At 43.8% G+C, this 27,029-nt stretch overlaps 3 protein-coding genes and 1 pseudogene across 8 annotated transcripts in view; 2 read left to right on the plus strand and 2 right to left on the minus strand.

Moving 5' to 3' along the window:
* LTBP2 (latent transforming growth factor beta binding protein 2) overlaps window positions 1-4,120 on the plus strand; it is a 115,838-nt gene extending 111,718 nt beyond the window's left edge. For all 4 annotated transcript variants that reach the window (XM_033187441.1, XM_033187440.1, XM_033187438.1 and 1 more), the window contains 2 exons: window positions 715-864; window positions 1,274-4,120. In XM_033187441.1, coding sequence (XP_033043332.1) covers window positions 715-864; window positions 1,274-1,419 — 296 coding nt within the window. In that variant the 3' untranslated portion in view covers window positions 1,420-4,120. The remainder of the gene's footprint in view (window positions 1-714; window positions 865-1,273) is intronic.
* A 3,055-nt stretch (window positions 4,121-7,175) lies between these two features.
* Window positions 7,176-8,949, minus strand: ISCA2 (iron-sulfur cluster assembly 2). 2 transcript variants are annotated; one of them, XM_033187446.1, is made up of 4 exons: window positions 8,804-8,949; window positions 8,500-8,602; window positions 8,231-8,377; window positions 7,176-7,829 (listed from the first exon to the last, which is right to left on the minus strand). In XM_033187446.1, exons 1-4 carry the CDS (start codon window positions 8,872-8,874, stop codon window positions 7,821-7,823), a joined length of 330 nt encoding a protein of 109 aa, XP_033043337.1. In that variant the 5' UTR covers window positions 8,875-8,949; the 3' UTR covers window positions 7,176-7,820. The 2 variants fall into 2 exon arrangements, with proteins under 2 accessions (XP_033043337.1, XP_033043335.1); XM_033187444.1 differs by having other exon boundaries at window positions 7,184-7,829; window positions 8,262-8,377.
* Window positions 8,950-9,309: 360 nt separating this feature from the next.
* On the plus strand, window positions 9,310-24,102 carry NPC2 (NPC intracellular cholesterol transporter 2). Of its 2 annotated transcripts, XM_033187443.1 has the most exons (5): window positions 9,310-9,454; window positions 16,952-17,059; window positions 19,099-19,271; window positions 23,269-23,346; window positions 23,757-24,102. In XM_033187443.1, exons 1-5 carry the CDS (start codon window positions 9,373-9,375, stop codon window positions 23,769-23,771), a joined length of 456 nt encoding a protein of 151 aa, XP_033043334.1. In that variant the 5' UTR covers window positions 9,310-9,372; the 3' UTR covers window positions 23,772-24,102. The 2 variants fall into 2 exon arrangements, with proteins under 2 accessions (XP_033043334.1, XP_033043333.1); XM_033187442.1 differs by lacking the exon at window positions 23,757-24,102 and having other exon boundaries at window positions 23,269-23,448.
* Window positions 20,106-20,851, minus strand: LOC117069336 (annotated as a pseudogene).
* Window positions 24,103-27,029: the final 2,927 nt, after the last annotated feature.

Consider the following 27,029-nt stretch of genomic DNA (forward strand, 5'->3'; position numbering starts at 1 on the left):
CACCCAGCATTCACACTTGTGACCTGAAATGTGGATTAACGTTTTCTAAGGACTTTAAAGGCCCACTGTGATGACTCGGTTTGTGAATGGTGTGATCCAAACACTCAGGCCTTGGAGTCCAATGAGGAAGTCAGGCCTAGCACTGTGCAATGCACACAGTATCCACCACAGGCAAAGCTATCACATCAAACTAAGACCATCCCGCTGGGCAGGGTGGGGCGTCTTCCATGGGGTGAAGGGGTGCTTAGAGAGTGAAGAGGGTTAGGGAGATCTGGTCGACTTTTTGCTTTGTGTTGAGCGAGACCCTTCTGCTACCAATTGTTTCCCACTCCCCAAAACACAATGTGAAGATTTAAACAAAACACCTCACCCCATCCCCACGTCCAAACCCAAAAACTATGTAACAACACACTCCCCCACCCACCAAACCCCAGCAGGAGCCGGGCATTGTGGAAGCAGCAAGTCTCAGCCTCCCTGGAGCCCTCATTTAAAGCCCAGAGCACTTCTCCCCATCTAAAATGACACACGCTTTTTTTTCCCCAAGAGTACTGCCTTTTGTTCTAGCATCTTTCCATGAGATTTTATTATCCTTTCTGCCCCCACCCCTAAAGTTCCACAGGGGCACCCTTTGTCCAGGAGGGCGAGGGTCCCAGCATTAGGGAGAGTCTGGACACAGGCCTCAGCCTCCTTCTCTCTCTGATTCCCTCCTCCCAGAGGCCCCAGCCGGCTTCGAAGGGCTTCAGGCAGAGGAATGCGGCATCCTGAACGGCTGTGAGAATGGCCGCTGTGTGCGCGTGCGGGAGGGCTACACCTGCGACTGTTTTGAGGGCTTCCAGCTGGATGCGGCCCACATGGCCTGCGTAGGTGAGTAGAATTCTGATGGAGGAGTCAGGCTGGCCCACTGCCCACAGAGACGCCTGAACTCAGGAAGGCTGCAAGAGCCACTGCTGCCTCCTAGTGGGGCTTTCTGCGTCAGGCTGGGAGAGAAGAAAGCGCCAAAGGAAGGTCTAATTGCGTGCTTTAGAAAGCCACTTCCGTGCAGGTTCCCAAACAAAAGACAAAGACAAGAGAGCACGGTCTTGGGCATGGTATGAGCTTGCTGCCCCCTGCTTTGTCCTTGAGTTGCTTGGCTTTGGGAAGTGACTTCAGCCTCTGGCTGTCACACTTAGGGTTTCACTCCAGAACAGGGGCCAGGGCTTAGTAACCAGAGCGGTGGAGGCAGCCAGCAGAGGCACTTGGGCTCCCCACAGCTCTCCCCTTTGTTTCCTCTTAGATGTGAACGAGTGTGATGACTTGAACGGGCCTGCTGTGCTCTGTGTCCACGGTTACTGCGAGAACACAGAGGGCTCCTACCGCTGCCACTGCTCCCCAGGATATGTGGCCGAGGCAGGCCCCCCGCATTGCACTGCCAAGGAGTAGCAGTCAGTGGTCAGTGTGGCAACTACTTGGAAATGGCCTCCAGTCACAGGCAGGGGCCTTGAGGATGATTTCCTAGCTGGGAAGACACTGCGACATCAGGCCAGAGGTTCCCAATCAGCCTTGCCTGCTTTCATCTCTCCCAGCTTAGCCTCTGGTTGTAAGCTTCGGTCACTGCCTCCGTGCCCTTGCTTGGCTCAAGCACCACCAATCACTTTAATGCTTCAGCCACCGCATGAGGCCCTGTCCACCACCTTTCCTGGCCTTGCTGTCGGATGCTTAACAAAGGATGGCCCTCATCCACCCTCCCAAGCTGTGCAAGCATGCAAGGCCCTGTGGCCTCACACTGCAGACACCCCTTTCCAGCCACAATCCACCATCATCCTGATGATCCCACAACTGGGACAGAGGCTACATCTGCCCTAGGGAGGTCCTTCAAAATCTGTGGAGCAAGAAAGGATTTGGGGAAGCTTGGGGACTGACTCCAGCACCTCCCAAGAACCATCACCACCACTCAGCCAATCTGTTCTGGGCCCCGATTTTGCCACACCTCCAACCTGTAGCCCATTCTCTGACCCCAAGGAGTGGCAGAAGATCCCTTCACTTAGAGAAGCAAGACTGATATTAGCTTGTTGAGTGTAAGAGACACAAATGAAGAACAAAGAGCTGGGGAAAGCAGCAAGAGGACATTATGAAAAATATGTGGGGTTGATAAGAAAGGGGAGCCAAGGCTTTATATGTCTAAAGAAAATATTCAGTAGCTGTAAACATTCAAAATCCGCCCAGTGATAGCCCGTGTGCACCAGCAGCAAGGGCTGCCACGGGATAGAGTACCCATCTACAAAGACCTCTGTTACATAAACACTGCTTCTTACAGGAAACAAACCTCTTCTGGGCTCTCCTTTTGTGAAAACCAGTTTGATGTGCTAAAAGTAAAAAGTCTATTTTCTAGTGTGGTCTTGTTCAGAAGAAGCCAGATTTCTAATATTGTTTTTCCCCTCTACTCAGAAGCCCCTGCCCCTTCCCTTCAGAAAATGATGGCAGGCATTCCTCTGAGTTTACAAGCAGAGACTCACACCAACCCAAACTAGCTGGGAGTTCAGAACCATGGTGGAATAAAGAAATGTACATCCGGTCTCTTCTGTTCTTGTTTTTATTTCATATCAAATCAAATTTCTTTACCATGTTGGCTAAGTCTAAATATTAGAGATGAGGCTGTGCCTACTCCCTGGCCAGCTCTGCTGATAGCCTATGATAGATTCCAATGGGAAATTACTCTTTACTATTAAAAGACAAGGCAAGCTCTGACTTTGCACTTCTCTGATGAATGGCAATGTAAATGAACAAGGCTCCATGTGACTGGAGCATGGAAGTGAATGCTACTTTCTTAATTTAATCTGCCCTAGCCTACCTGCTCCTCTGATTAGCCATCACATAACTTATTGAATGCTTGCCATGTGCCAGGCACTGTGCTGAGTGCCATACATACATTCCATTTAATTATCCAATAATCCTACTTACTATTGTTTATTCTCAATTTACAGGTGAGGAAACTGAGACACAGAAAGCTTAAATAATTTGCTCTATGTCCCTATACTAATTGAGATGTTTTCAGCAGACAAAACTAAATCACTCTTACACATGTAAAAATATTCTTTCACTCATAATAAAACAAATGCAACTTAAAATCATACTGAGATCCTTTTTAAAACTGTCAGATTGGCAAATATCAAAAAGCTTGTTGAGACTCCTAGCTGGCAAGCATGTGGGAAATAGGCACTCTCATAATAGCTGCCAGAAGTACATATTGAAGAGGACAATATGGCAATGCCCTTCAAAATTATAAAAGCACTAATTCTTTGATCCAGTAATTTCCACTTCTAGGAACTTAACCTTCAGATATATTTTCACCAGATATAAAACGACATGTAAGAAGTTATTACTGCATCATTTGTAATAGCAAAAGATTAGAAACAATTGCTACGGAACCCTTAAAAAAGGTGGCTGTAAATTCCTTAAGATAGATATCCAAAACAAATTAAGGGAAAAAGGGGGTTGCATAACAGCGTGTAACATAACACTGTCTGTCTAAAGAATGGGGAAAGAGAAGCGGTTGTCTGTTCACCTCATCCTTGCCACTTCGCCTTATACCTCACCATTCGGAGAACTTCTTACCATCCCCCAAATATATCCTGCTGGCACTACACCTTCATAACTGCTGTTCCCACTGCCCCCACAACACTCCAATCTTCACCCAACCTTGAGATATCGCATGCATATGTACATATTTCCTTTGTTTAAAACACAAATAGCATACTATGCATGCTGTTCTGCACTTTGCTTTTTTTTTTGCTTTATACTTGCAAGTAGAGCTGCCTCATTTCATTTTATAGCTGTATACTATTCCATTGAATGGATAAACCATTAATTTATTTAATCAGTCCCTTATTGACAGACATTTCCATTGTTTTCTGTCTTTTGCTATAAATAATGCTGTAATGAATATTTTTGTGCATATTTCACATTAATTTATGGGATTATATCTGCAGGATAAATTCTTAGAAACAATGGTGGTTTGTGGGAAGGGTGACAGGGTGGATAGGTACAGGATTGGGAGACTTTTCACTGTATCTCCTTTTGTATTCTTTTGAATTTTGTACCATATGTATCACCTATTCAAAAAAATAAAATATTTTTAAATACAGTTGCTGGCCACAGATTGCTTAAATGCTCCCTCTCTTTATATATTTATCTGACTATAATTTACAACTAAAGCCAGGTGCTAATTATGTCAAAATTCCATAACACAAATTTCTGTTAGGCAGCCCTGTGGCATTTTTATGAAGAATGGCAGATACGGATTTTAAAAGAGCAATCATAAACATCAGTGTTAGATATGAAGAAAAATAGAAGAGATTCCTTCCATTCAGACAAACATGGAGTGAATAGTGTTAGGCCCTGCCCAAAGCCGGCTGTGCAACATTAGCTTCTGTACCATCATGATCAGCGCTGCCCACTTCCCTATACCAGGTTGATCCTGCCAAATGCCACCCCTGCACTCTAATGCTTTATAACAAAAGACAGAAGAACAGAGCTCGATTCTCAGAGGTTATAGAAAGAGTCTTCCTGAACACCTACTTTAGTAGTCCTTCCTAATCTTTTACTTCTCAACTTCTTTTCTCCTATCCCTTGTAATCAGTCAACATTCTCATACCAAGAAACTATGGGTGGGCCAGGCTGGGTGGCTTGCACCTGTAATACTGGCACTTTGGGAGGCTGAGGCAGGAGGATTGCTTGAGCCCAGGAGTTCGAGACTCCTGTGCAACATGGTGAAACCCCATCTCTACAAAAAATACAAAAAGTAGCTGGGCTTGGTGGTGTGGCCTGTAGTCCTAGCTACTTGCAGGGGCTGAGGTGGGAGGATTGTTTAAGCCTGGGAGGTAGAGGCTGCACCTCTGCACTCCAGCCTAGGAGACAGATTGAGACCCTGCGTCAAAAAAAAAAAAAAAGGAAACAGAGTGGATGGGACACATAATTTACATACCGTTGGTCACTGTCAGCACATAACTGAAGTATGCTACCACAATAAGATCTGGGCATTGACCAAGAGACCTTCTCTTTGAAAAACAACATTAAGTTCATTCACAATATAAAGCAGATTTAGAGCTCCCTTGACTTTGGTTCTTACCTGATGCCCCAGCACTGCCTTGCATAAAAAGTTAATGCCAATTCTGCAACAAATAGGCCTTGACAACTCCCCTCCAAAGAATGGGAAGGCATAAGATCTTCCAATTGAAACTGGAAGAGTACAAACTTTTCCTAAATGAATGTGCAGTGAGCAAAATTTGTGAAAATGACCACTGGCTTTTATGGGCCACCAAGAAGAGACATCTGGTCAGAAAGGGCCTGCAGCAGATCCTAAACCCATTTTACCATGTGTACGGTTTATTCTCAACAAACTGCCCAGTGGCCCCGATGCTATCATTTCCCCATGCCCTGTGTTCTTAAGTCACCACCCACCAATGGAGACTTATTGCTGCCACTTCTGGTTTCCCCATGAAGCTTTCTCAGTGTGAAGTAACATGATTTTTCCCAAATCCGCCTTTTTTGTTTGTTTGAGATGGAGTCTCACTCTGCCATCCAGGCTGGAGTCCAGTGGTGCAATCTTGGCTCACTGCAACCTCTGCCTCCCGGGTTCAAGTGATTCTCCTGCCTCAGTCTCCCAAGTAGCTGGGATTACAGGTGTCCGCCACCCAGTTAAATTTTGTATCTTTAGTAGAGATGAGGTTTCACCATGTTGCCCAGGCTGGTCTCAAACTCCTGACCTCAGGTGATCCGCCTGCCTTGGCCCCCCAAAGTGCTGGGACTACAGGCGTGAGCCACCATGCCCAGCCCCAAATCTGCCTTTTTCTAAACATAAAATTCCAATTCTCCCATTAACAGTAGATACTCACATATAAGCTTCTGCATTCTAAGGGACTCTTTCTGCCTAGTGGACCACTGTAATTTAATTGATTGATTTAGCAACAAAAGCTGTTCTGCTTGTGCTCAAGAATTTTAAAAACCACCAAATCAATAAATAACCCACAAAAATATTCTTAAATAATAGATTCTAATGTTTAAAATGTAGCAAAATCTTTTTAAGGAGGATGAAAGGACAGGTAGTCCGAACTGAAACTCTATCAGACGCAGGTACTGGCAGCAATGTCTTGGTCATGTGTGCACACAGATGCTCCCATGGTATGCTGCTTTCTGCCTCCTTCCATCGGCTCTAAGAAATGTACTCAGGTTTCTGAGTGTCCCTGTCTCTCCTCTAACTGCATGATAACTTTGTTTTCTCTAACTCCTAGGTTTTGCCATGTTGGAAATGTATCTAAGTTTCTGTCTCAGATATTTTCTAAACTCTATTTCCATTTTTTTAAACAGTAAATTCTTACTAAATGACCTTAATTCCAATCCAGTGCAGAAATGCAAGTCTTTGCTGTAACAAACTTCTAGGCTCCCAAGCAAAAGATGGATTTAACCAGTAACTCTTCCAGAATCAACTTGGTTGTAGTTTCTCCAACTTCAGTATTAATAAATCATTCAGTGTGGTGATGGTGATGGATTGTTTTTCTTTCACTGTCTGTCCACACAGCTCCGCAGCACTGTAATAGGATTATTTCAAGCTCCAAAGCCTATTTAAGTGCCACACCTACACAAGTACTTTAATTCACTAGAATTTGTGATTTTAAAAGCTGTTTAGTGACCCTAGAGTTACCAAGGTCAGCAAATAAAAATATAGGATGCCTAATTTTGAATTTCAAATAATAATTTTTAGTATATGCAATATTTGAGACATAGGCGTACTAAAAAATTAATTACCTGAAATTCAAATTTAACCGGGCTTCCTACATTTCATCTGGCAATCCAATCTAAAAAAAAGTTCCTAAGAATCTATTACCTATAACAATAAAGGGATCACATCCTGCTGTGCATGAGACCAGAGCCATTCTACAAAAGAAGGCAGGTAAAGCAACGTATCCTAAAAAGATTCAGTCATTAAATTGTCACAGAATCTTAAAATGTCTCTATGAGTAGGGAGGCTATTTTTGAAACAATTCAGTATCAGTGAGGGTTTGGTCCAAGTTTTCTGGGCAATGGGCTCTTGGTTTTATAACTCCTAGCAGATCCACGAGTACGAGAGGAAAATGTATCTGTCCCATCAAATAGGAAGTGGCGAATGGGCTGCATAGACAATAAAGAAAAGTGGCACATACTGGCAGGGTGAAATGAAAAAGAGAACATTTCATTTACTTTTCTCATCCTCTAATAACGGTGTCCAAGCTACCCAACCTGTGACCCTGATCCACAACACAGTAAGAACTTTCTTTAAAATGAAGCTTTTATACATAGCTATCCACATATATACAAGCAGTCTTAAGGCCAGAGAAGTTAATTCCAAATTTTAGAGCCATGGAAGCTCTACAGATTATACGGAGTTTCAACCAGTGATTAAATCTGAGGTAACAGCATCTGGAGGCTCAGCCTTAGCACTGAGGGGAGCTGGAGGGAAAAATTAAGCCAAGAGTAAAATCTTCACGTTCTGAAAATAATAGTGGCAAAACACAACACTCCTGGACTGTGGGAAATAACATTGAGAGGGACATGATTAGAAGGAAACCTCTAGAATTCTACTAATTCCAGGTTCTTCAAATTGGTACAACTGGTGACAATCTCAGAGTCACCAGTCATCGCATCAAAGTTTGATAGAGAAGGAAGACCCACAAGAGCAGCCTTGCTGTGCTTGAGGATTGTTCAACACTTGAAATGAGCTTCGGATCAGTTCTTGGCTGAAGTCTACCTGGGCCCCTTTCACGAAGGCCAAGCTATCAGAGTCAACCACCACTCTTGCCCCACCCTGTTCAAATACCCTGAAAAGACAGGAGGAAAGCATTAACGAGTATCACAAACACAAAAAAGGCACCCCCTGAGCCCAGAGGTGCACACCGTCTGTTTTCTAAAGTACAGTGGGAGCTTCCCGATTACCTTTAACACGTGCTGATTTTCTTTGAGGCAAAAATGATTCAATGGAATAAATACTGCGAAAAGTTTAGGGACTTAAGCCTGGAATCTAATCCGGCCTGACTTTCTACCGACTACCCAATGGACCTGGGCAGGCCAAGTTTGCTCCTATAACTTATTTTGATTCAGGACAACAAACCTTCACCGCATCCTCACTGTGAGACGGGCGCTGTTAACCATCCCAAGTAAACCCTTTAAATTTGGAATAAAAGTGCACCTTAAACTGTACACACTTTTGTCCCTCCCGTACCTCCTTTGGGAACCCATCCCTTCCTCCTTGCCTGTCGTCGGGGTTGATAACTGTATCCAGTGAAAACTTGTATTGGAATCCGGAGCATCCACCTCCCTCCACCTGCAGCCTGAGGAACTCTGACCCCTCGGTGATTTCCAGAAGCCTCTGAAATGCAGGAAGGGGGGTCAGGAATAGCGGGCAAAGGGAGTTAAAGGGCTGAGTGAAGAGCAGTTCCCGCTGCTCCCGCCAATCGCCTGGGTACCGCCGCCCCGCGTCCGGCCTCCTACCTGGACGCAGCTGTCCGTGAGGCGGATCTGCCCTTCGCCGGCCTCGGGGCTGGAGGACGACGCTTCGCGACGCGCCTGGAGTCCCAGGGAGGCCGCGAGGAGCCTGCGCGCAAGGGAGGATAAGCCCGGGGGCAGAAGGGGCACCTGGCAACCCTTGACCTGGAGCGCCTCACGCTAAACCTGGTGACCCCCACCTGGACGGCCTCCCACCAAACCCTCACCTCCCCCACAGGCCTTAGTTTCCCATTTGTCCTAGAGGCGCAGAACCAAACACCCTTTCCAGGTGCCTTTCTAGTCTTGATACCTGCCCCTCGGCCAGGGAGTGACCGCTCTCTGCGTCGCAGCCGTTAGGGACAACCCCCGGGCGGCAGCCATCTTCCTCCACAAGCTCCGCCCCGCGCGTCTCCCCCGTTTCTCACCCGGAGCCTCGGGAGGCGGGGAGAACGAACAGGAGGCCGGGCCCTCACGGGGGCCCCGCCCCCAACATGCCTATTGGGTAGTGCGGGAGGAGAAGGTGCCTGATTGGCTAGAAATGCTCCCGACGGCAGCCGCGGGGACGCACCCATGAAGCCGGGGAGGTGCTCTAAAGGGAAGGAACGGGGCGAGGAGGAGTAAGATGGGGCGGGGCGGAGGTGGGTCTGGGCGGGTCAGGCCTCTGAGGAGACGGCATGGGCGGAGACTGCAGGCTTCTGGGCCCGAGAGGGCTGGAGCTGGCTTCCCGGAGACGGGGGCGGGGCGCGGGCGGGCCTCGGCCGTGGTTACTGGTGACAGGTCGCCTGACTGGGCTCCTCCCCGGGCCCGCCCCCACAGGTTTGTCTTGTGACCGCGGGCGGCCGCCGCTTCTTTCCCGAGCTTGGAACTTCGTTATCCGCGATGCGTTTCCTGGCCGCTACATTCCTGCTCCTGGCGCTCAGCACCGCCGCCCAGGCCGAACCCGTGCAGTTCAAGGACTGCGGTGAGCCCCAGGCCCGCCCAAGGTTCCCGCGCCCTCTGCGGAAGCCCCCGCCGGATCCCCGCGCTGAGACTCGCGGGACTGGGCTGGGCGGATCCCTCGGGCGGCCAGGCTGAGTCCTGGACCCTAACTGGAGTGGGCTGGGTCGGGGAGAAGGCGCCGGCCTCCAGGAAACCCGATCGCAGACAACTTTGTCTTTTTCTTAGAACGCGTGTTTTGGGGTTCCTGGGAACTCCAGGAGGTGGGCCTTTTGGTGAAGTTCCCTAAAGTTTGTAGGGCTGACAATAGAAGGGCTATATCCAGCGCTGGTGGAGGGGTGGAGCACAGAACTTCTTTTTATTTATGCTTTGTATCTTGGAATCCCGCCCTCCCCCTTCCAGCTCCCCTTGCTTTTCTTTTAATTTCCTTTTTGCTGACAAGTCAAAAGTCAATTCCCCCTTTTCATCATTTATTGTTACAAATAGGACTTCCTTTGGGCTTTGGAATCTTGTGATTCTTAATCAGTTTTTTCTTGTATAAATCTCACTGTGTCTCTAACCACAGCTTGTGACACATAACTCCCTCTCGCCGCTGTGGTTGCAATCTTGGTTGGAAAATACAACAGGTGGTGGAAATTCTGAGTGCCTTCATTGAGTCCAGTCTATAGAATTGTCGGAACAGAACTCGAGCAAATTTGTTCAGAGGTGGAGGTAGAGGGATACAACTGTCAATGAAAGAGGCATGAAACTGATTTTGTAAGATCTGTGAGTGGAAAGGAAGCACGGAGATCGTATAATCAGTCATTGAATTCCAGGGATGTTGGGTAGCCTACCTAAAGTCACGCAGCAGAATGGGGAACTAGAGTTAAGTGTAGCCGCCCAGTGGGTTCACCTTGCCCACTGCCTAGACAGAGCGGATTTATCAAGATGGGATTTGCAATGGCGAAAAGAGTATTTCACGCAGAGCCGGCTGTGCGGGAGACCGGGGTTTTATTGTTACTCAAATCAGTCTCCCCGAGCATTCGGGGATCAGAGTTTTTAAGGATAATTTGGCTGGTATGGGCTCGGAAAGTGGGGAGTGCTGATTGGTCAGATTGAAGATAAAATCATAGGGGGTCGAAGTGAGTTCTTCTTGCTGACCTCTGGGTAGTGTCATTTGCTGCATCGGAATACAGGATCTGCAGAATATCTCAAGCAGTGACCTTAGGTTTTACAATAGTAATATTACCACGAGCAATTTGGGGAGGTTCAGACTCTTGCAGCCAGGGGCTGCATGGCCCCTAAACTGTGATATCTAAACTCGTAGCTGATTTGTTAGTCCTACAAAGGCAGACTGCTCCCCAGGCAATAAGGGGTTTTTCAGGAAAGGGCTATTATGTATTTCGTTTCAGAGTTTAAACCATAAATTCCTCTCCAAGACTAGTTCAGTCTACACCCAGGAATGAACAAAGACAGTTTAGAGGTTAGAAGGAAGATGGGATAGGTAAGTTCTCATCTCTTTCACTGACGTAATTGCCTAAGGATTTTTGCAAAGGTGGTTTCATAAGTGTGCTACTTTATATCCAGTGCCCAGGTAATAGTAACTGCTCAATGAAATGTGTTGAAAACATAGATGGAATACTTTTCCCCCTATGTCATAAAAATTCATGTTGACAAAAGCAAAGTTGAGGATTAGGGGACAGGATTGATTAAGGAATAGACTGCTGGCTGATTAACACTTAAATGCTATTCCATTGATTTAGGAGACTGGCACTTGAAAGCTATTATTGCTTCAAATTACTGCCTTTCCCTCCATTAAACTTAGTAGCCAGCGTTTGGATGAAGACACTATTAATTTTAATAATTCATTCCAGCCAGGCATGGTGGCTCACGCCTGTAATCCCAGCACTTTGGGAGGCCAAGGCGGACGGATCATGAGGTCAAGAGATCGAGACCATCCTGGCCAACATGGTGAAACCCCATCTCTACTAAAAATACAAAAATTAGCTGGGTGTGGTAGCGTGCACCTGTAGTCCCAGCTACTCCGGAGGCTGAGGCAGGAGAATCGCTTGAACCCAAGAGGTGGAGGTTACAGTGAGCGAAGATCATACCACTGCACTCCAGCCTGGCGACAGAGCGAGACTCTGTCTCGGTAAAATAAAATAACTCATTCCATCCTCACAAGCTGTCTTACAGATGAGGAAAGTTAAGCACATAGAGTAACTTGCCCAAGATCTCACACCCAGTAAGTGATAGGAAACAGTAGGTCTTTGTGAGCCACTTTGGGTTTCCAAAAAAAGAAGGGAAATAAATCCAGAAATTATTCTACTCATTTGAAAAAGCAGGAGTATGTGGGGAAAAGAAAGGTATCAGACTGTTACTGTGTCTATATAGAAAGAAGTAGACATAAGAGACTCCATCTTGTTTTGTATTTGAGATGCTGTTAATCTGTGACCCTATCCCCAACCTTGTCCTTGCAAGAGACATGTGCTGTGGTGACTCAAGGTTTAAAGAATTTTGGGCTGTGCAGGGTGTGGTTTGTTAAAAAGGTGCCTGAAGGCAGCTTGCTGGTTAAAAGTCATCACCATTCTCTTAAGTACCCAGGGACACGTACACTGCCAAAGGTCACAGGGACCTCTGCCTAGGAAAGCTAGGTATTGTCCAAGGTTTCTCCCCATGTGATAGTCTGAAATATGGCCTCATGGGAAGGGAAAGACCTGATTGTCCCCTAGCCTGACACCCGTGAAGGGTCTGTGCTGAGGAGGACTAGTACAAGAGGAAAGAAGGCCTCTTGGCAGTTGAGATAGAGAAAAGCATCTGTCTCTTGCCTGTCCCTGGGCAATGGAACATCTTGGTGTAAAACCGGATTGTATGTTCTGTTTACTGAGAAAGGAGAAAACCGCCTTCGGGCGAAAGGTGGGACTTGCTAGGGCAATGCTGCTCTTTATGCACTAAAAAGGTTTATGGAGATGTTTGCATATGCATATCAAGGCACAGCACTTTTCCTTAAACTTCTGTTACAGAGATCTTTATTCACATGTCTTACTGCTGACCTTCTCCGTGTCTCATTTCTTTTCTCAAGTCTCTCGTTCCACCTAACGAGAAACGCCCACAGGTGTGGAGGGGCAGGCCACCCCTTCAGGAGTACACCTATGGGAAGAAGTTTTTAAAGGGAAGAAGGGTTTCAGTTAGAGATTTTTAATTTACTTTTGAATTGGGAAATATGATATAAAGACTTCAGTGCCCACATCAAAAGGTTTGTGTTCCACTCTACACCCACCTTGCCTGGCGTGGAATTTCCTCAAGTGAGAAAGGGGGCCTAGCAAACTAGTTTTGTAGTGTTTGCTGGTTAGAACTGAGGAGTTTCTTCTATTGACAACTGGAAGTCTGAGAACCTCTTGTCATCAGAAAACTGGATGAAAGAGCTACCCTTTACTTACTGGATGAAAGTACTACCCTTTACTTACTTCCTACTAGATTATGTGACTCAGCCTTGAAAGAAGCAGGTGGAAGCTGGACCTTGAAAGTCATAACATTAACATTGATTTTCAATAGAGTGTTGATTGAAGTTCAGGATTTTTTTTCCCCCTATTCACCGAAAATGGGTTGGAGTAGAAGAGAATGCTTCTCAAACTGCTTCGGATGCTTAATGATGTGTGCAGTTTGAGAACTTTGCTATGATGGAGAAGCCAGCTGAGGGGTAAAGGACTGCAAGGTACTATTTACTAACCTGACTGGAGCAGTGTTGGTCAATGTGATGATAGAGTTAGAGACTCTTCCACCCAAGGGCAGGTACAGGCAGCAAAGAACATCTGCTTAGATTTCTCAGTTCATATCATACTTTTATAGTATTGAGCTAATCTGGTGACTGACTGCATAGCAGATAATGTACTCTCAACCTGCAGTTTGCCTCTGTCTTCATGCATTCTACTTTTGAGACAGAAAGAGTCCATCCTATTGGCTAGAAACATAATTTCTATCCATGAAGTATATTTGAGGTGAAAGGCCCAGCTTTTGTGTCAGAAGGGAACTTGCTAACCTACCCAGGAGCAGCTATTCTAGATTAAACTCATGAACTAAATCTAGATATGATAATAATAGTAAATATATGTATCACTATGTTCCAAACACTTACCTAAGATCTGTATTTGTGTTAGCTCAACTACTCTATTATCCCCAGAGAGGTTAAGTATCTTGCCTTGAGGCTATACAGTAAGTAGCAGAGATAGTGAGATTTCAAACCCAGGCATCAGAGTCTGCCTCTCAGCAATGATGGCTGAATGGCAGAACTTAACTTACCCTGTTACAGGCACCATTACCAGGCAGTTCACTTGCATTCCCTCCCATTCAACTGCCAAGTCTCTGGGGCAGGAGGAAATGCGATTTTTAAAGACTTTATTTAAACCTTTTTTGGTCAAGCATTTATTGTGTACAAGTACTTTTGTCCTTGGTTAGACTGAGATTAAAACACACACACACACACACATACACACATACACACACACACTTATTTTAAGAACACAGGTTCCCAAAATCAAGTATACATCTGTAGATTGCAGATGTGTGCTTAAAATCAGTTTTTGAAACTACTTAGAAACAATGTGGGCAAGTCAGATGAATCCTATTTCTTTTTTTAAATTTTTTAATTTTGAAAAAATTTCTATTTGTTTTGAGGATTCCCAGGGATAAATCCTATTTCTGACTCTTTCTAGTACCTTCTTACATCTCACCCTTATGTTTTCAACATATGCAGTATTTGCAAGTGCAGCATTCCCAGCAGCTATATAGACCGAGGCCAAGTTAATATTTCAGAGGAAATGAAACCCAGACTCAGGTAGCAGTATTCTTCTTTAATGCAACTGGCACTTCTGCCATCTTGGCTGTGTGAGTCAGTGCTATTTGGAGTTAAGTTTAACTTGTGCCTAAGCTTGTATTGAAACTATAAAGACCTTAACCTCTGTACTCCTCTTCATCCCCTTGGAAAAAATCCAGATCTTAACAACCTTAGTCAAGATTTAAGGTACTTCATGTTGTTTTTTGGAGCCAAAATATTTCATGACTCATAAGTGGGCCTTAAAGAACAGGACTAAATTATTGAAGAAACTGCAGAAGTGCAGTGAAAATGGTACAGTTCGCAATTCAGAAGTGGGAGGTGGTTCCTCTCTTAAGGGTCATTCCTAGTTCAGAGATGGTAGGTGGTTCTTCTGTTTAGGGTCACTCCTCTGTTCAGTGTTAAGTAGTAGTTCCTCTTAAATTCCATAGTCTGCTTACTTGGAAGTGAGTAGGCTTCTGGAATCAGTCTTATTTTATTTTATTTTTTGAGACGGAGTCTTGCTCTGTCGCCCAGGCTGGAGTGCAGTGGCACAATCTCGGCTCACTGCAACCTCCGCCTCCCAGGTTCAAGCGATTCTCCTGCCTCAGCCTCCTGAGTAGCTGGGACTACAGGCACACACCACCACACCTGGTTAATTTTTGTATTTTTATTAGAGACGAGGTTTCACTATATTGGTCAGGCTGGTCTCGAACTCCTAACCTTGTGATCCTTCTGCCTCGGTCTCCCAGAGTGCTGGGATTACAGGCATGAACCACCATGCCCAGCCTTGAATTAGCCTAATTTTAAAAGTCAAGACTGATCTTCTGATACTTTTCGTTGTTTTACCTATACCTTTAATAGTGCTGCTTGTTTCTCTAGGAAGTCAAGTTGGGGTGAAAGAATGAAGGGATACCAAGAAGACAAAATACTAGGCAAAGGATTTACCAGGAGTTTGGGAGAAAGGGTACGAAGTGTGGATAGAAGGTACTTCATCACTGAAAATTACATAGGATATAGGGATTGAACCTCTACGACAGAAAGAGAATCATGGTGAGGGGCAAAGAGGTGACGCTGAATTAAGAAACCTGAAAAGTTGAGTTTGAGCTGGACCTTCATCCAGAGTCCTCAAGTAGTTATCAGATGCGAATTTCCTTGGGATGTCCTTCCATTCATCACCATGGCTACGTATTTAAAGCTTCCTTCAGGTTCGGGTGACAAGGGCTTCCAAGTCAGGTCCACCCATTGAGTCTTGGATCTGCCAGTTCCAGGCAATGTGACCTTGGACAAGTCTCAGTAATCTTTGCTCTTCTGGTTTCTAACCCCTAAAACAAGGATGATAAATCCCATTGTTGTGAGATGTTTTCTTTAGATGCCTCTGCTTTCCCTCATCCTTGCTACTCAAGGTACAGTTTCCATAGGGTCCAAAAATGAATGATTCAGGAACTAAAAACTCTTTAAACCAGATTCAAGAAAGGTTCAGTCTGTTCTGGGATCTGGCAGACTTTCCAAGCAATAATAACAGACTTCCTCAATCAGTGTTTGTTCATGTAGAACTTGGGGTAGAAAGATGGTGTAATTCATTTCTGATCTTCCTCCTTGGAGTTTCAGGCTGTACATTTGCTTTCTAGCTGTTTCTGCATAAAGTACCATTTTGGCTGTGTGCGGTGGCTCATGCCTGTAATCCCAGGACTTTGGGAGGCCAAAGTGGGCAAATTGCTTGAGCCCAGGAGTTTGAGACCAGCCGGGTGTGGTGGTGCATGCCTATTGTTCCAGCTACTCAGGAAGATGAGGTAGGAGGATCACTTAAGCCTGGGAAGGTTGAGGCTGCAGTGAGCTGAGATTGTGCCATTGCATCCAGCCTGGGTGACAGAGTGAGACCCTATCTCAAAAAAAGAACAAAACAAAACAAAAAAAAACAAAAAAAAACAGGCAGAGCACAGTGGCTCACACCTGTAATCCCAGCACTTTGGGAGGCCAAGGCAGGCTTATCACAAGGTCAGGAGATCAAGACCATCCTGGCCAACATGGTGAAACCCCGTCTCTACTAAAATACAAAAAATTATCCAGGCCTGGTGGCACATGCCTGTAGTCCCAGCTGCCCAGGAGGCTGAGGCAGGGAATGGCTTGAACCTGGGGGGGCAGAGGGTACAGTGAGCTGAGATTGTGCCATTGCACTCCAGTCTGGCGACAGAGCAAGACTCCATCTCAAAAAAGAGAAAAAAATGCAGTTTTTCCTGTAGTGAACTACTTTCATCAAATGTACTTGCTAATCTATATGCTAGAAAAAGAAAGGGAAAATAGGAATATTTAATCCAAAGGAAGGTTGAAGCAAACGTCTTCAAGGTTTAAGTTTAAACTGTGCATTAAGAATGCAAAACAAGACTCTAGGAACATTTGGAATTTCTCTGACTGAAGTTTAATCCCTTTACTATGATCATTTATGGATATGGTCTTGATATTATTTAGTTTGACAAACATTAACTTTCTCTTGGTCAAAAAACCAACTAGCTTCTTATCATCTGAATTAGAGGCTATGATTTTTTCTGCAAGGTGAATCAAGATTCTGACTTCTAACTGGGCATTATTCTTAAAGATTCCATTCTGGGAAACAGTCCGAGGAGAATGAGTTGACCCTAAATGGGAGAGCAGAGCACCTTCCCATTAGGTGGTGGGCAGCCTAACTGGCTTATTTCTCCTCTTCTCCAATTCCAATTCGTTTTTCTTTTGCAGGTTCTGTGGATGGAGTTATAAAGGAAGTGAATGTGAGCCCATGCCCCACCCAGCCCTGCCAACTGAGCAAAGGACAGTCTTATAGCGTCAATGTCACCTTCACCAGCAGTGCGTAAAAGTGGCTCTTACCTCAAATTCATGTTAAAGCATAACGTAAATATCAAGTGTTGGAATGAGCATGGGAATGGAGGGGAGGGAATTGGCAGTCATGAATTTTATGACTCCTTTTGCACCTTGTGCAAAGCTAGGGTTCACTGTGCCCTTGGACACCCTTCTCATGCAAGGTCCATGGCTCCTAGACTCCCTTTAAGCAAACAGGGAGATGTCCATGTGTTCACAGGTTAGAGAAGACAGCTTGGCTTTTCTCTGTCCTGTCTTGGCCCATATTGCATCGCAGGCTTTGATGGGAATGTCAGCTGTGTTTAGCTATAGACTGCAGAGTATTAGTATGGACCCCAATTCTTCAAGCTTTGGAACTCCTCCAAAGTGTTTTTTTTTTTTTTTTCTTTTTTTTTGAGGTGGAGTCTCGCTCTGTCACCCGGACTGGAGTGCAGTGGCCAGATCTCAGCTCACTGCAAGCTCCGCCTCCCGGATTTACGCCATTCTCCTGCCTCAGCCTCCCGAGTAGCTGGGACTACAGGCGCCCGCCACCTCGCCGGGCTAGTTTTTGTATTTTTTTAGTAGAGACGGGGTTTCACCGTGTTAGCCAGGATGGTCTCGATCTCCTGACCTCGTGATCCGCCCGTCTCAGCCTCCCAAAGTGCTGGGATTACAGGCTTGAGCCACCGCGCCCGGCCCAAAGTGTTATTTTAAGCAGTAATGCCTTTCAGCTATTAAGTCCACATCCCACCTGAAAATAAAGGTGCAACTAATACTTAACAGCCTCCTTAAGATTTAGGGAACCCACTGGGAACCCAAGAAACAGCCAAGAAATCTGAGCTTTCTTCTCCAATAGTATTCAAGAAATATCATTGGAACTTGTTGCTTTCTTGTACCACATCACATTGAGATTTTTAAGAATCTAGACAAATTAAAATCTTTTATTGCTAAGCAGGGCATGTTCCTTGAATTCCTTCCTCATTTTCTATCCTGTGAAGCTAGACTAGACAGTCTAATAAGAAACCTCAAAGTTCCTGTCATCTTTTGTTCATAAGCCTAAAGACAGCTCTAAGTACTAGCTCCCTGTTTCCTCTCTGGACTATACCCTGGCCTCTCTATTGCTTCAAACCTAAAAAAAAAAAGCCTTCTGAACAAGTCATCCCCAACCCAGACAGAAAGAAATAGAACCAATTTTCTGGGTCTCCAAAATACCCTAATAACTCATAAGTCTGATTGCCATAATTTTGTAATAACTTTATTCCTCCTGGCTAGCTTGTGATGTGGAGGGTAAAGTTTATCAAGAAATGCATGTCTTTCTAATCTTACCCAATTTCTTTCCTCTTTTTTTTTTTTTAGACAGAGTCTTGCTCTGTCACCCAGGCTGGAGTGCAGTGGTGCGATCTTGGCACAATGCAACCTCCGCCTCCTGGGCTCAAGCAATTCTCCTGCCTCAGCCTCCTGAGTAGCTGGGATGACAGGTGTGCGCCACCACACCCAGCTAATTTTTGTATTTTTAGTAGAGACAGGGTTTCTCCATGTTGGCCAGGCTGATCTCAAACTCCTGACCTCAGATGATCCACCCGCCTCAGCCTCCCAAAGTGCTGGGATTACAGGTGTGAGCTACCGTGATCCAGCCTAATCTTACCCCACTAAAGGGTTACCTCTTTCACTGTTGTTACAGATCATGACATTTAAGACACACAATATACTTGGACAGAAGCTGATATAAATAACAAACAGAAAGTTTACTGCCAAAAATCAGTTGCCTCATTAGATAAGGTTATTTATCTAGGTATCTCTGATTCTCCTAAGAAACTATGAAGGGCCATGAAGAGCGAGGTTAAGGGCAAAGAAAACTTCTGCTGATTGCTTTTTTTTTTGCATAATTACGTTTGGAGTGAATGCTTGCACTGTGCTAGTACCAAGCACCACTGCCAAGAGAAATAGACCCTAGGAATGCTGTCACTTGGGATTATTTCTGAATTTTTGATTTAGAGTTTGAAAATAGGTTGTTTTCTTCGCCATCTGATTCTCTTTTTTCCTCTTAGATATTCAGTCTAAAAGCAGCAAGGCCGTGGTGCATGGCATCCTGATGGGCGTCCCAGTTCCCTTTCCCATTCCTGAGCCTGATGGTTGTAAAAGTGGAATTAACTGTCCCATCCAAAAAGACAAGACCTATAGCTACCTGAATAAACTACCAGTGAAAAGCGAATATCCCTCTGTAAGTGATACCATTATTGAGGACATGGGAGGCCTTGGGACTGGATTAGAGTTCTGAGGGCAGCAGGCAAGAAGCAGAGACGGGGGTAAAGGGCCCTTTATCTCTATGATGAAGAAGCGGAAGCCCGAGGGAAAGGAGATAGGTGGGAGTGTTAGGCGTCAGGCGGTAGGGCAAATCTTTTTCTCTGTGTCTCTTCATTCTTTCACTATGACCTGATGGTTAGTCTGGACCTAATGATACCATTTGTTTTTTAATGTACTAAAATTTAATCATACATAAAAGCTGTAATTTAATCTGACAGTAAAACACAAGAAGCAATATTAAAGTTGGTTTAGTACATTGTATATTTTAGCTTTGAAAGCCATAGAAATCAGTTATCCCAGTGTTTTTCCTATAAAAGACCCATTTTTTCCGAAGCATTATGTACAATTTTAATTAGAATATAATGACAGAGGATATTCCATAATTTTTAAAATATAAAATGAAGTCAATGACTCAAAAAAGTTATCTACTGCAGTGAGGTAAAAGGGACATTTCATAATCAGTATCATTACAAAGTATGATAGTTCAAACTTTTTAGTGCTTGATAGGGAGGAATCATGATAAAAAGTCAATATGAAATCATTTGATTATAGTAGCAATATCTAACATTTGAAATGCATCCATGGCCTTTTGTATGATCATATTGGAATCAATATTTTCACATCTGTTATGTCTTATTTTCCAAGAGATATACACAGAGCAATTTTTTTTCTCCAGGGAACTTGTGCAAACCAATATAAGATCTAAATTCTTCACATAATGTATAAAACAGGAGAAGCCTCTTCAGATTTATTTTTTGAAGTCTGGAATGCTGGCACTTTCCAATTAGGCAATAGTTCTTCATTCTTGTAACCTAGCTAAGAGCTGCTGCTGACTATGGGCCTAGAGCAGCAGGCATGATTTCTTTTTAGGCCTTTTCTTTTCCAATGGTGTTTTTCTATTTATCTGTCTGACCAGGTCATAAAGTATTTCATTAACATTGACCTTTGACTTTGCAGAATATTCTAAAATGGCACAGTTCCATCACTGTCATGCTCAGTTCTGTCCCTGTTCTTTGCCAACTACTCACTCATCTTCCAGATCACATTTATTGCCAACCAAAATCATTGGAACATCTTCTGTGTCCTTAATCAGTAAAATCTGTTCCCTCAGGTCCTGTAAGTCAAACGTGGACTGAATATACTAGTGCAAAACCTTGGCCATTCTTCATATACAAATCCCTCATTGCTGTAAATTGCCCTATCCATGCAGTATCTAGGATTTTAAGCATACACTGTTGGCAATCGACTTCATCTTGCTTTCTGTAGGAATCTTCTATCATTGGGTCATATTTTTCAACAAAAATTCCCTGAACAAACTGAACCATCAGAGCAGACTTCCCAACACCTCCTGAACCAAGGACCACTAACTTATACTCACCCATGATGTGATCTGTTTAAATACTGACAACTTCCCTGGTCCGGTGCCTCCTCTACCCCCTCCTCCCTCCTACCTCCTCCCTCCTCCCAGCTGTGGCTCCTGCTTCAGCTCCGCACGGCAACGGCTAATGCCATTTTTATATACAATATTTCACTTGATTCTCATGACCATCCTATGTACAGGTGATCTTATCTCTATTTTACAGCTGAAGAAATTTGAGCTTCTGAAGTTATGCAATATGAACAGAGTTCACTCCACTAAGAAGTAGTACAGCCCAGGTTTCTAGCTGGGTCTTATAACTCCAAAGCCTATGCAATATTAAAAGATTTTAGCCAGGTACCAAATAGTTAAAAATCCAAGTTGTCTTAACATTGTCATGAGAAAATCCTGCTTTCTCCATTAATCTCTTAACAAAACAAGAGAGTGGTAGTTTGTTAGCTTCATGGCAGAGAAGTAGCTTTTTCCACCCTCCTTTCTCCCTCCAATCCCCTCCTTCACCTCCGACCCATCCCTGCTGCACCTACCTCTTTTTCTACCAAGCACTCGTAAGGTAGATCCTGCTGCAGTGGACCTGCATTAAAGATCTGTATCTTGATAAGAATGGAGGAAATGGAGGGATGGCCTTTTTCCATGAAGAAAAAGAGCCGCATTTCTTGAAAGGAAATCAAGTAGAACTCAGGAGCAATATCTGGCCATTTATTTTCTAGGAAGGGTAAATAATTAAAGAACATTCTAAAGAGACTCAAATATAGGGTGTCTGTGCTTAAGGGCTGTTGGAGACCTTAGAGGTCAGGGACAGATTAGTAGATGAATTTGCAGAGTATCCATATAACCATGGGCATGTCTGAACCTCAGTTACATATGCAGTGACTAGTCAGAGCCTGATTCGTAGTAGGTACTTAATATATGGTAGTTATTGTCTGTTAAATGAGTTACATTTAATTTGAAAAATAGCTCAAACTGTTTAAGCACTAAATGAAGCAGTAGTTAATGTATACTAGTCTGGAAAAACTCACAAAGCAAGTTTCAAGAACTTAAATATCATTGCCGCTCACATGTTCCATTGCAAAGAAACATTAGAGTACAAAAGAGAGGTAGTAAGTGACAAGTAAGCCAATGTCCATATAAGAAAGGACCTGCAAAGTGTCAGTGAGTTATTAAGAATTGGAAGGGACTGCTCACATGATACAAGTGTAACAAGTCAAGGCAGGGATTTCTGATGAAGTACATTATTAGAAAGCAGATTAAGGGCCTTAACTGAAAGTATATTGCTACAAAAGGTTGTCATCCTTGAAATTATTCATACAGCTACAGACTTCTGTGGGCCATCCTTTGCGCTTTGACATTTCCATTTCTAGCTAACAAGAATGTTTTCTTATACCTAAGCATCTACATTTTTTTTTACTCTCTGCTCTTCATGGTTACATTGAGAAAAAGCTGGATCAGATTGCCAAATACAAGAGAAATTGCTTAAATGTGAAATTATTCATGTAAGCCTTCATGTGTTAGCCCATTTGCATTGTTATAAAGGAATACCTAAGACTGGGTAACTTGAAAAGAGGTTTGATCAGCTCACTGTTCGGCAAGCTGTACATGAAGCATAGTGCCAGCACCTGCTTCTGATGAGGCTTCAGGAAGCTTACTGTTATGACAGAAGGCAAAGGGGAGCCAGCGTGTCACATGGCCAGCACAGGAGCAAGAAAGAGAAGGGGGAGGTCCCAGACTCTTTTAAACAGCCAGATCTCGTGTGAAGTCAGTGAGAACTCACTCATCACCAAGGGGATGGTGCTAAGCCATTCATGAGGGATCTTCCTCCATGATCCAATACCTCCACTAGACCCACCTCCAACATTGGAGGTCACATTTCAACATGAAATTTCAAAGGGACAAATAACCAAACCATATCACTTCATTTATGTGCCATTGATCTAAGAGAGAAAAGAATGCTTTAGAAATTACATTTGATAAGTTAACCAAATTAGTATGTGGTGCTGCTAGCATCAAATCACAAGTATAACTTAGTTCACTCTCTTAAGGCCATAAACTGGGCCCACATGCTAAGCAGCCCTTGTGATTTAAGAAAAAAAGTAAAAAAGGATGAGCTCGAGTCCTTTGTAGGGACATGGATGCAGCTGGAAACCATCATTCTCAGCATATCGCAAGAACAGAAAACCAAATACCGCATGTTCTCACTCATAGGTGGGAATTGAACAATGAGATCACTTGGACACAAGAAGGGGAGCATCACACACCGGGTCCTATTGTGGGGAGGGGGTGGGGGGAGGGATAGCATTAGGAGATATACCTAATGTAAATGATGAGTTAATGGGTGCAGCACACCATCATGGCACATGTATACATATGTAACCTGCATGTTGTGCACATGTACCCTAGAACTTAAAGTATAATAAAAAAAGAAAAAAGTATGAGGAGTTAGGAAGTTTGCTACTGTACCTCCAGGATTCATAGTTAAGCCAATTATAGATAGAGGTCAGGTCCTATTTCATTTTTCTCAGTTATTTTTCTCTTTCTCCAGATAAAATTGGTGGTGGAGTGGCAACTTCAGGATGACAAAAACCAAAGTCTCTTCTGCTGGGAAATCCCAGTACAGATCGTAAGTCTATCTAGGGGTGAGAGGGCATCGGTGGAGGGAAGAAAGAAGTGGAGGAGAAATCAGACTGAAACTAAATCAGTGCCATAAGATAAAAGGAATTTCAGGACTGCTGTTTTATGCCTCTCAACCTCTAAAAGCATCTAAGGACCTATTTCCTGAGAGCTCAGAACTGTTGCCTTTGTAATATCCTTTGTAAAAAAAAGGTCGAAGGAAAGAAGAGAGTGAGACTGTAGGGACTGATTTAACTGTCTTCACTGGTTTTTTTTCTGTTGGAATAAGGAAGGTCCAGCCAGACAGGACCTGAAGGAGGTTGCTTAGGAATGTCTGATAACTTGCCCTAGGGTTATTGCCCTCACAGTGGACGAAAGGTTCCAAACCACTTCCACTGAGCTGGGACATTACATCCACAGGTTTCTCATCTCTAAGTGCCTCATTGAGTTCGGTGCATCTGGCCAACGAGTCTGCTGACTCTTGACAGCACCTCCAGCTCTGCTGCTTCAACAACAGTGACTTGCTCTCCAATGGTATCCAGTGATTCGTTGAAGAGGAGGTGCTCTGTGGCAGAAACTCAGCTCTGGGTGGCTGGTTCTCAGTGGTTGTCTCATGTCTCTTTTTCTGTCTTAGGTGGTTTTCATTAAATGCAGACATGGTTAGCAGATGTTTAATTTTTTTTTAGCAACATTAACTTGTGGCCTCTTTCTACACCTGGAAATGTAGCCTTGAATAAATAAAAACTCGTCTGTCTTGTCTTCTGCATGTGGGCTGTGGTCTCCTGCTCCTTTCAGAGTACCTTCTGCTAAAACCATGGCAGGCAGACCCCCGGTTCCATGGTCCCAGAGTGCGCTGAAGACATGACTTTTTCAGAAACTCTTTTTCCTCCTTTTTGTCCAGTAAGACCATATCTATTTTATATAAAATGGCCTTGTTTTGCTTTGTTTGACACAATCTTATACCACCAAGCATGCTTGAAAGAAGCAGTGAAAGTAGAAATCACCTAGTTGAATAATAATGCCTGAAAGGTTGAAGGAACTGAATTTGGTGGGGAGGGCAGGTAGGGGTTAGGGATTACAGATTAGGATGAGGCATGGTGATCTTTTGGGAAACCTCTGCCGTGAAGAAAGCCTAGAAACTTAAAAATGAAATGTGAAGTTGTAGCAAGTAGTGGCGAAATTAATTAAATCTTGGAGTTTCCTACTCTTAAAGTACAAGTATAATCATGGGCATATATTATGCCACCTATTTTGAGTCAGTATACTAGCAGTCAGCTCTTAGGTGGCACAGGGATTACAACCCCATTCACAATTGAGTTGAATAACATGGACCTTAGGTCATCCATTGTTAGGGCAAAAGGAGGGAACATTCATACAAAGTGCTTGTGAGCAAGTAATTGATTTGATCCAATTCTTTTCATCCCACTAATTTCACTAGACCCTTGGATTTCTTTGGCCTGTGAGTTTCCCAGGAAAACCACCAGGGGACAGTGATGGATCAGGAATACAGTTATCAACAGCCAAGCTTTCCTAGTTAATGCCAGGAGCCAGTCAACCAGTGTACTTTTTACCTAAGATCTTTTGTGTATCCTGTCACACTGAGTCTAGAGCAACAGTCCACCCTGTCTCCCATACCAGACTCTAGATGTATCAGAATTGTGTGAATTCCTGAGGCCATTAACTGTTGTGCGGGTCTCTGGCTTCAGACTGCCTATGGTTGAATCCCGGTACCACCAATTAACAGGACTACCAGTGTGATCTTGAAATCACTTCATCACTCTGTCAGTTTCTTTATCTGTTAAATAGTACTAATAATAATAGGGCTGTGAAGACTAAATGAGATGAGGCATGTCAAACACTTAGAATGACCCTGGCTATAGTATATACTCTCTAAATGTTAACTGTCACTCTAGGAAACACATTGTTCTTTGTCTAGAAATAGCAGGAAAGTCAGAAGGTTCAGTCTGAGATGTGATGATGTCTCCTCAGAAGGACGAGGCAAAGCTCAATTCTCATGTGTCCACTGTCTCCCTATTCCCGGAAGATTTCTCATGCCATTTAGCTCCTTTGAAGCTAACAACTACCTGCCCCCCATACTCCTCTGCCCTTGTGTTAAAAGAAGACAGGACTCACAATAGCGTGCAAAATGAGTACTTGCCTCCAGCTAGGAACAGTGCCTACTTCAGGGAGAATTGATTTTGATACAGCTGACTAGTTAAGTGTTAAACTATTTTGGAAATAACTTACATATCTAAGTTCTAAAATATATTTTTCTTTCCTCCACTTATTCTTCAAATTTGAAACAATGTTTTAATACTGTATATCTTTCATTGTTTACACCTTGCATTCTTTGTGAAAATTTGTTCTTAGGGACAAAAACGATCTTATTCTTTTTATGTGTAAAGCAGGAATAGACAGATAATACATAAACAGATACATATTATATCTGTGGTATTAAAATTTGATGAGGTGTTCGATTAGGATTAAAAGGTCCACTAAAGCTCCTGTAAGGAGTGATAATGAAAAGGGTGGGGAAGCACTAAAGACAAAGAGTATAAGTAGATATTTCAGAAATCAAAATTAAAAAGTATTTCGGCTAGTTTATACCCTTCCATCAGAGCAAAAGGGGAACACAACAGCTTGTGACTGTTTGCCAGCCATCGCAAGGCTACATGAAGCCTGCAGCCGTGAGCTAGAGCTAGGTAAGGCTCCCATGGGGGGATTAGTTTGAAAGGTCGTCTTCTACAGACAGTTCACAGACGCCCCCCTGAGTCATTAAAACATTGGGAAGCACTGAATCTGCGGTATATCAAAAAGGTCATCCTCTTTCCAATGACAGTCTCATGCTTTTCTAGTCCACAGAGCAGGCCTTGAAGGCTCAGACCCAGCTCTTACATGAATTCCAGGACAGATAAATCCCAGATTCTAATTGTTAAAATAATAATGAGGGGCACCCCTGCTTATAGAATAACGGGAACCCAACACCTCATATCTCCAGTTGGGGAGAAGGTTAAATGTGAAGACTGGTATTCAAATCTTCATACTAATAAAAAGCAACAAGCATGGAGTAATTTTAAATCCTGCATGTTTGGTTTTTAAATCTTAGTTGACTTTTTTTTTAAAAGGAACAGAGTGATTTTTTTTTTTAACACAAAATCTTTCAGAAAAGAAACAGAGTGATCTTGATTATGCTTTGTAAAGGTTGATAAAAACAGCTTGTTCTCTGAGAACACCCTCCAGACATAGGAAGAGTGGCTTGAAATAGGTGAGGTCAACTAAGAGAAAATGATCTGCGATCAGCCATTCACTTCAGATAATCCAAAAGGCAGTGGTTAAATAGGTTGGTACAAGGACAGGGTCACAGTACATAAGAAAAGCATTAGCACAGAAAAAAGAGTTGTGTAAGAAAGTCGCCAGGGTGAGAGTCACATTAAACAAGTGTTTTTCCCAACGAAGAGACAGAACAGGAAACAGAGGTTGGGGTAGGCCTTATTTAAAGGCCTGGGACACTCAGGCAAAGGTGTGTGTGTGTTGGGAATGGGGTTGTGGGGAGACAGGGTTGAGTGACCCAAAGTAGAAAGTGGCTCTGGATCTCCACAGATGTTGCCTGAAAGTCTTTGAGGGATTTGAGTCATTTTGGGTGGTTGTGTCTTTTTCTCTGAAGAGAATTCCTCAGCCTATCCCTAGATTCTA

This window comes from Trachypithecus francoisi, unplaced genomic scaffold (assembly GCF_009764315.1).
Source record: "Trachypithecus francoisi isolate TF-2019V2 unplaced genomic scaffold, Tfra_2.0 Lachesis_group3, whole genome shotgun sequence".
In the NCBI taxonomy this organism is placed as follows: Eukaryota; Metazoa; Chordata; class Mammalia; order Primates; family Cercopithecidae; genus Trachypithecus; species Trachypithecus francoisi.

Coding starts and splice junctions, on each gene's coding strand:
- ISCA2 (XM_033187444.1), bottom strand. CDS start 8,874: ATGGCTGCCGCCCGGGGGTTGTCCCTAACGGCTGCGACGCAGAGAGCG. Junction 8,603..8,803: donor ACTCCCTGGCCGAGGGGCAG/GTATCAAGACTA, acceptor CCTTGCGCGCAG/GCTCCTCGCGGCCTCCCTGG. Junction 7,830..8,261: donor GTTATCAACCCCGACGACAG/GCAAGGAGGAAG, acceptor CTGTCTTTTCAG/GGTATTTGAACAGGGTGGGG.
- NPC2 (XM_033187442.1), top strand. CDS start 9,373: ATGCGTTTCCTGGCCGCTACATTCCTGCTCCTGGCGCTCAGCACCGCC. Junction 9,455..16,951: donor CGTGCAGTTCAAGGACTGCG/GTGAGCCCCAGG, acceptor TTTCTTTTGCAG/GTTCTGTGGATGGAGTTATA. Junction 17,060..19,098: donor CAATGTCACCTTCACCAGCA/GTGCGTAAAAGT, acceptor TTTTCCTCTTAG/ATATTCAGTCTAAAAGCAGC.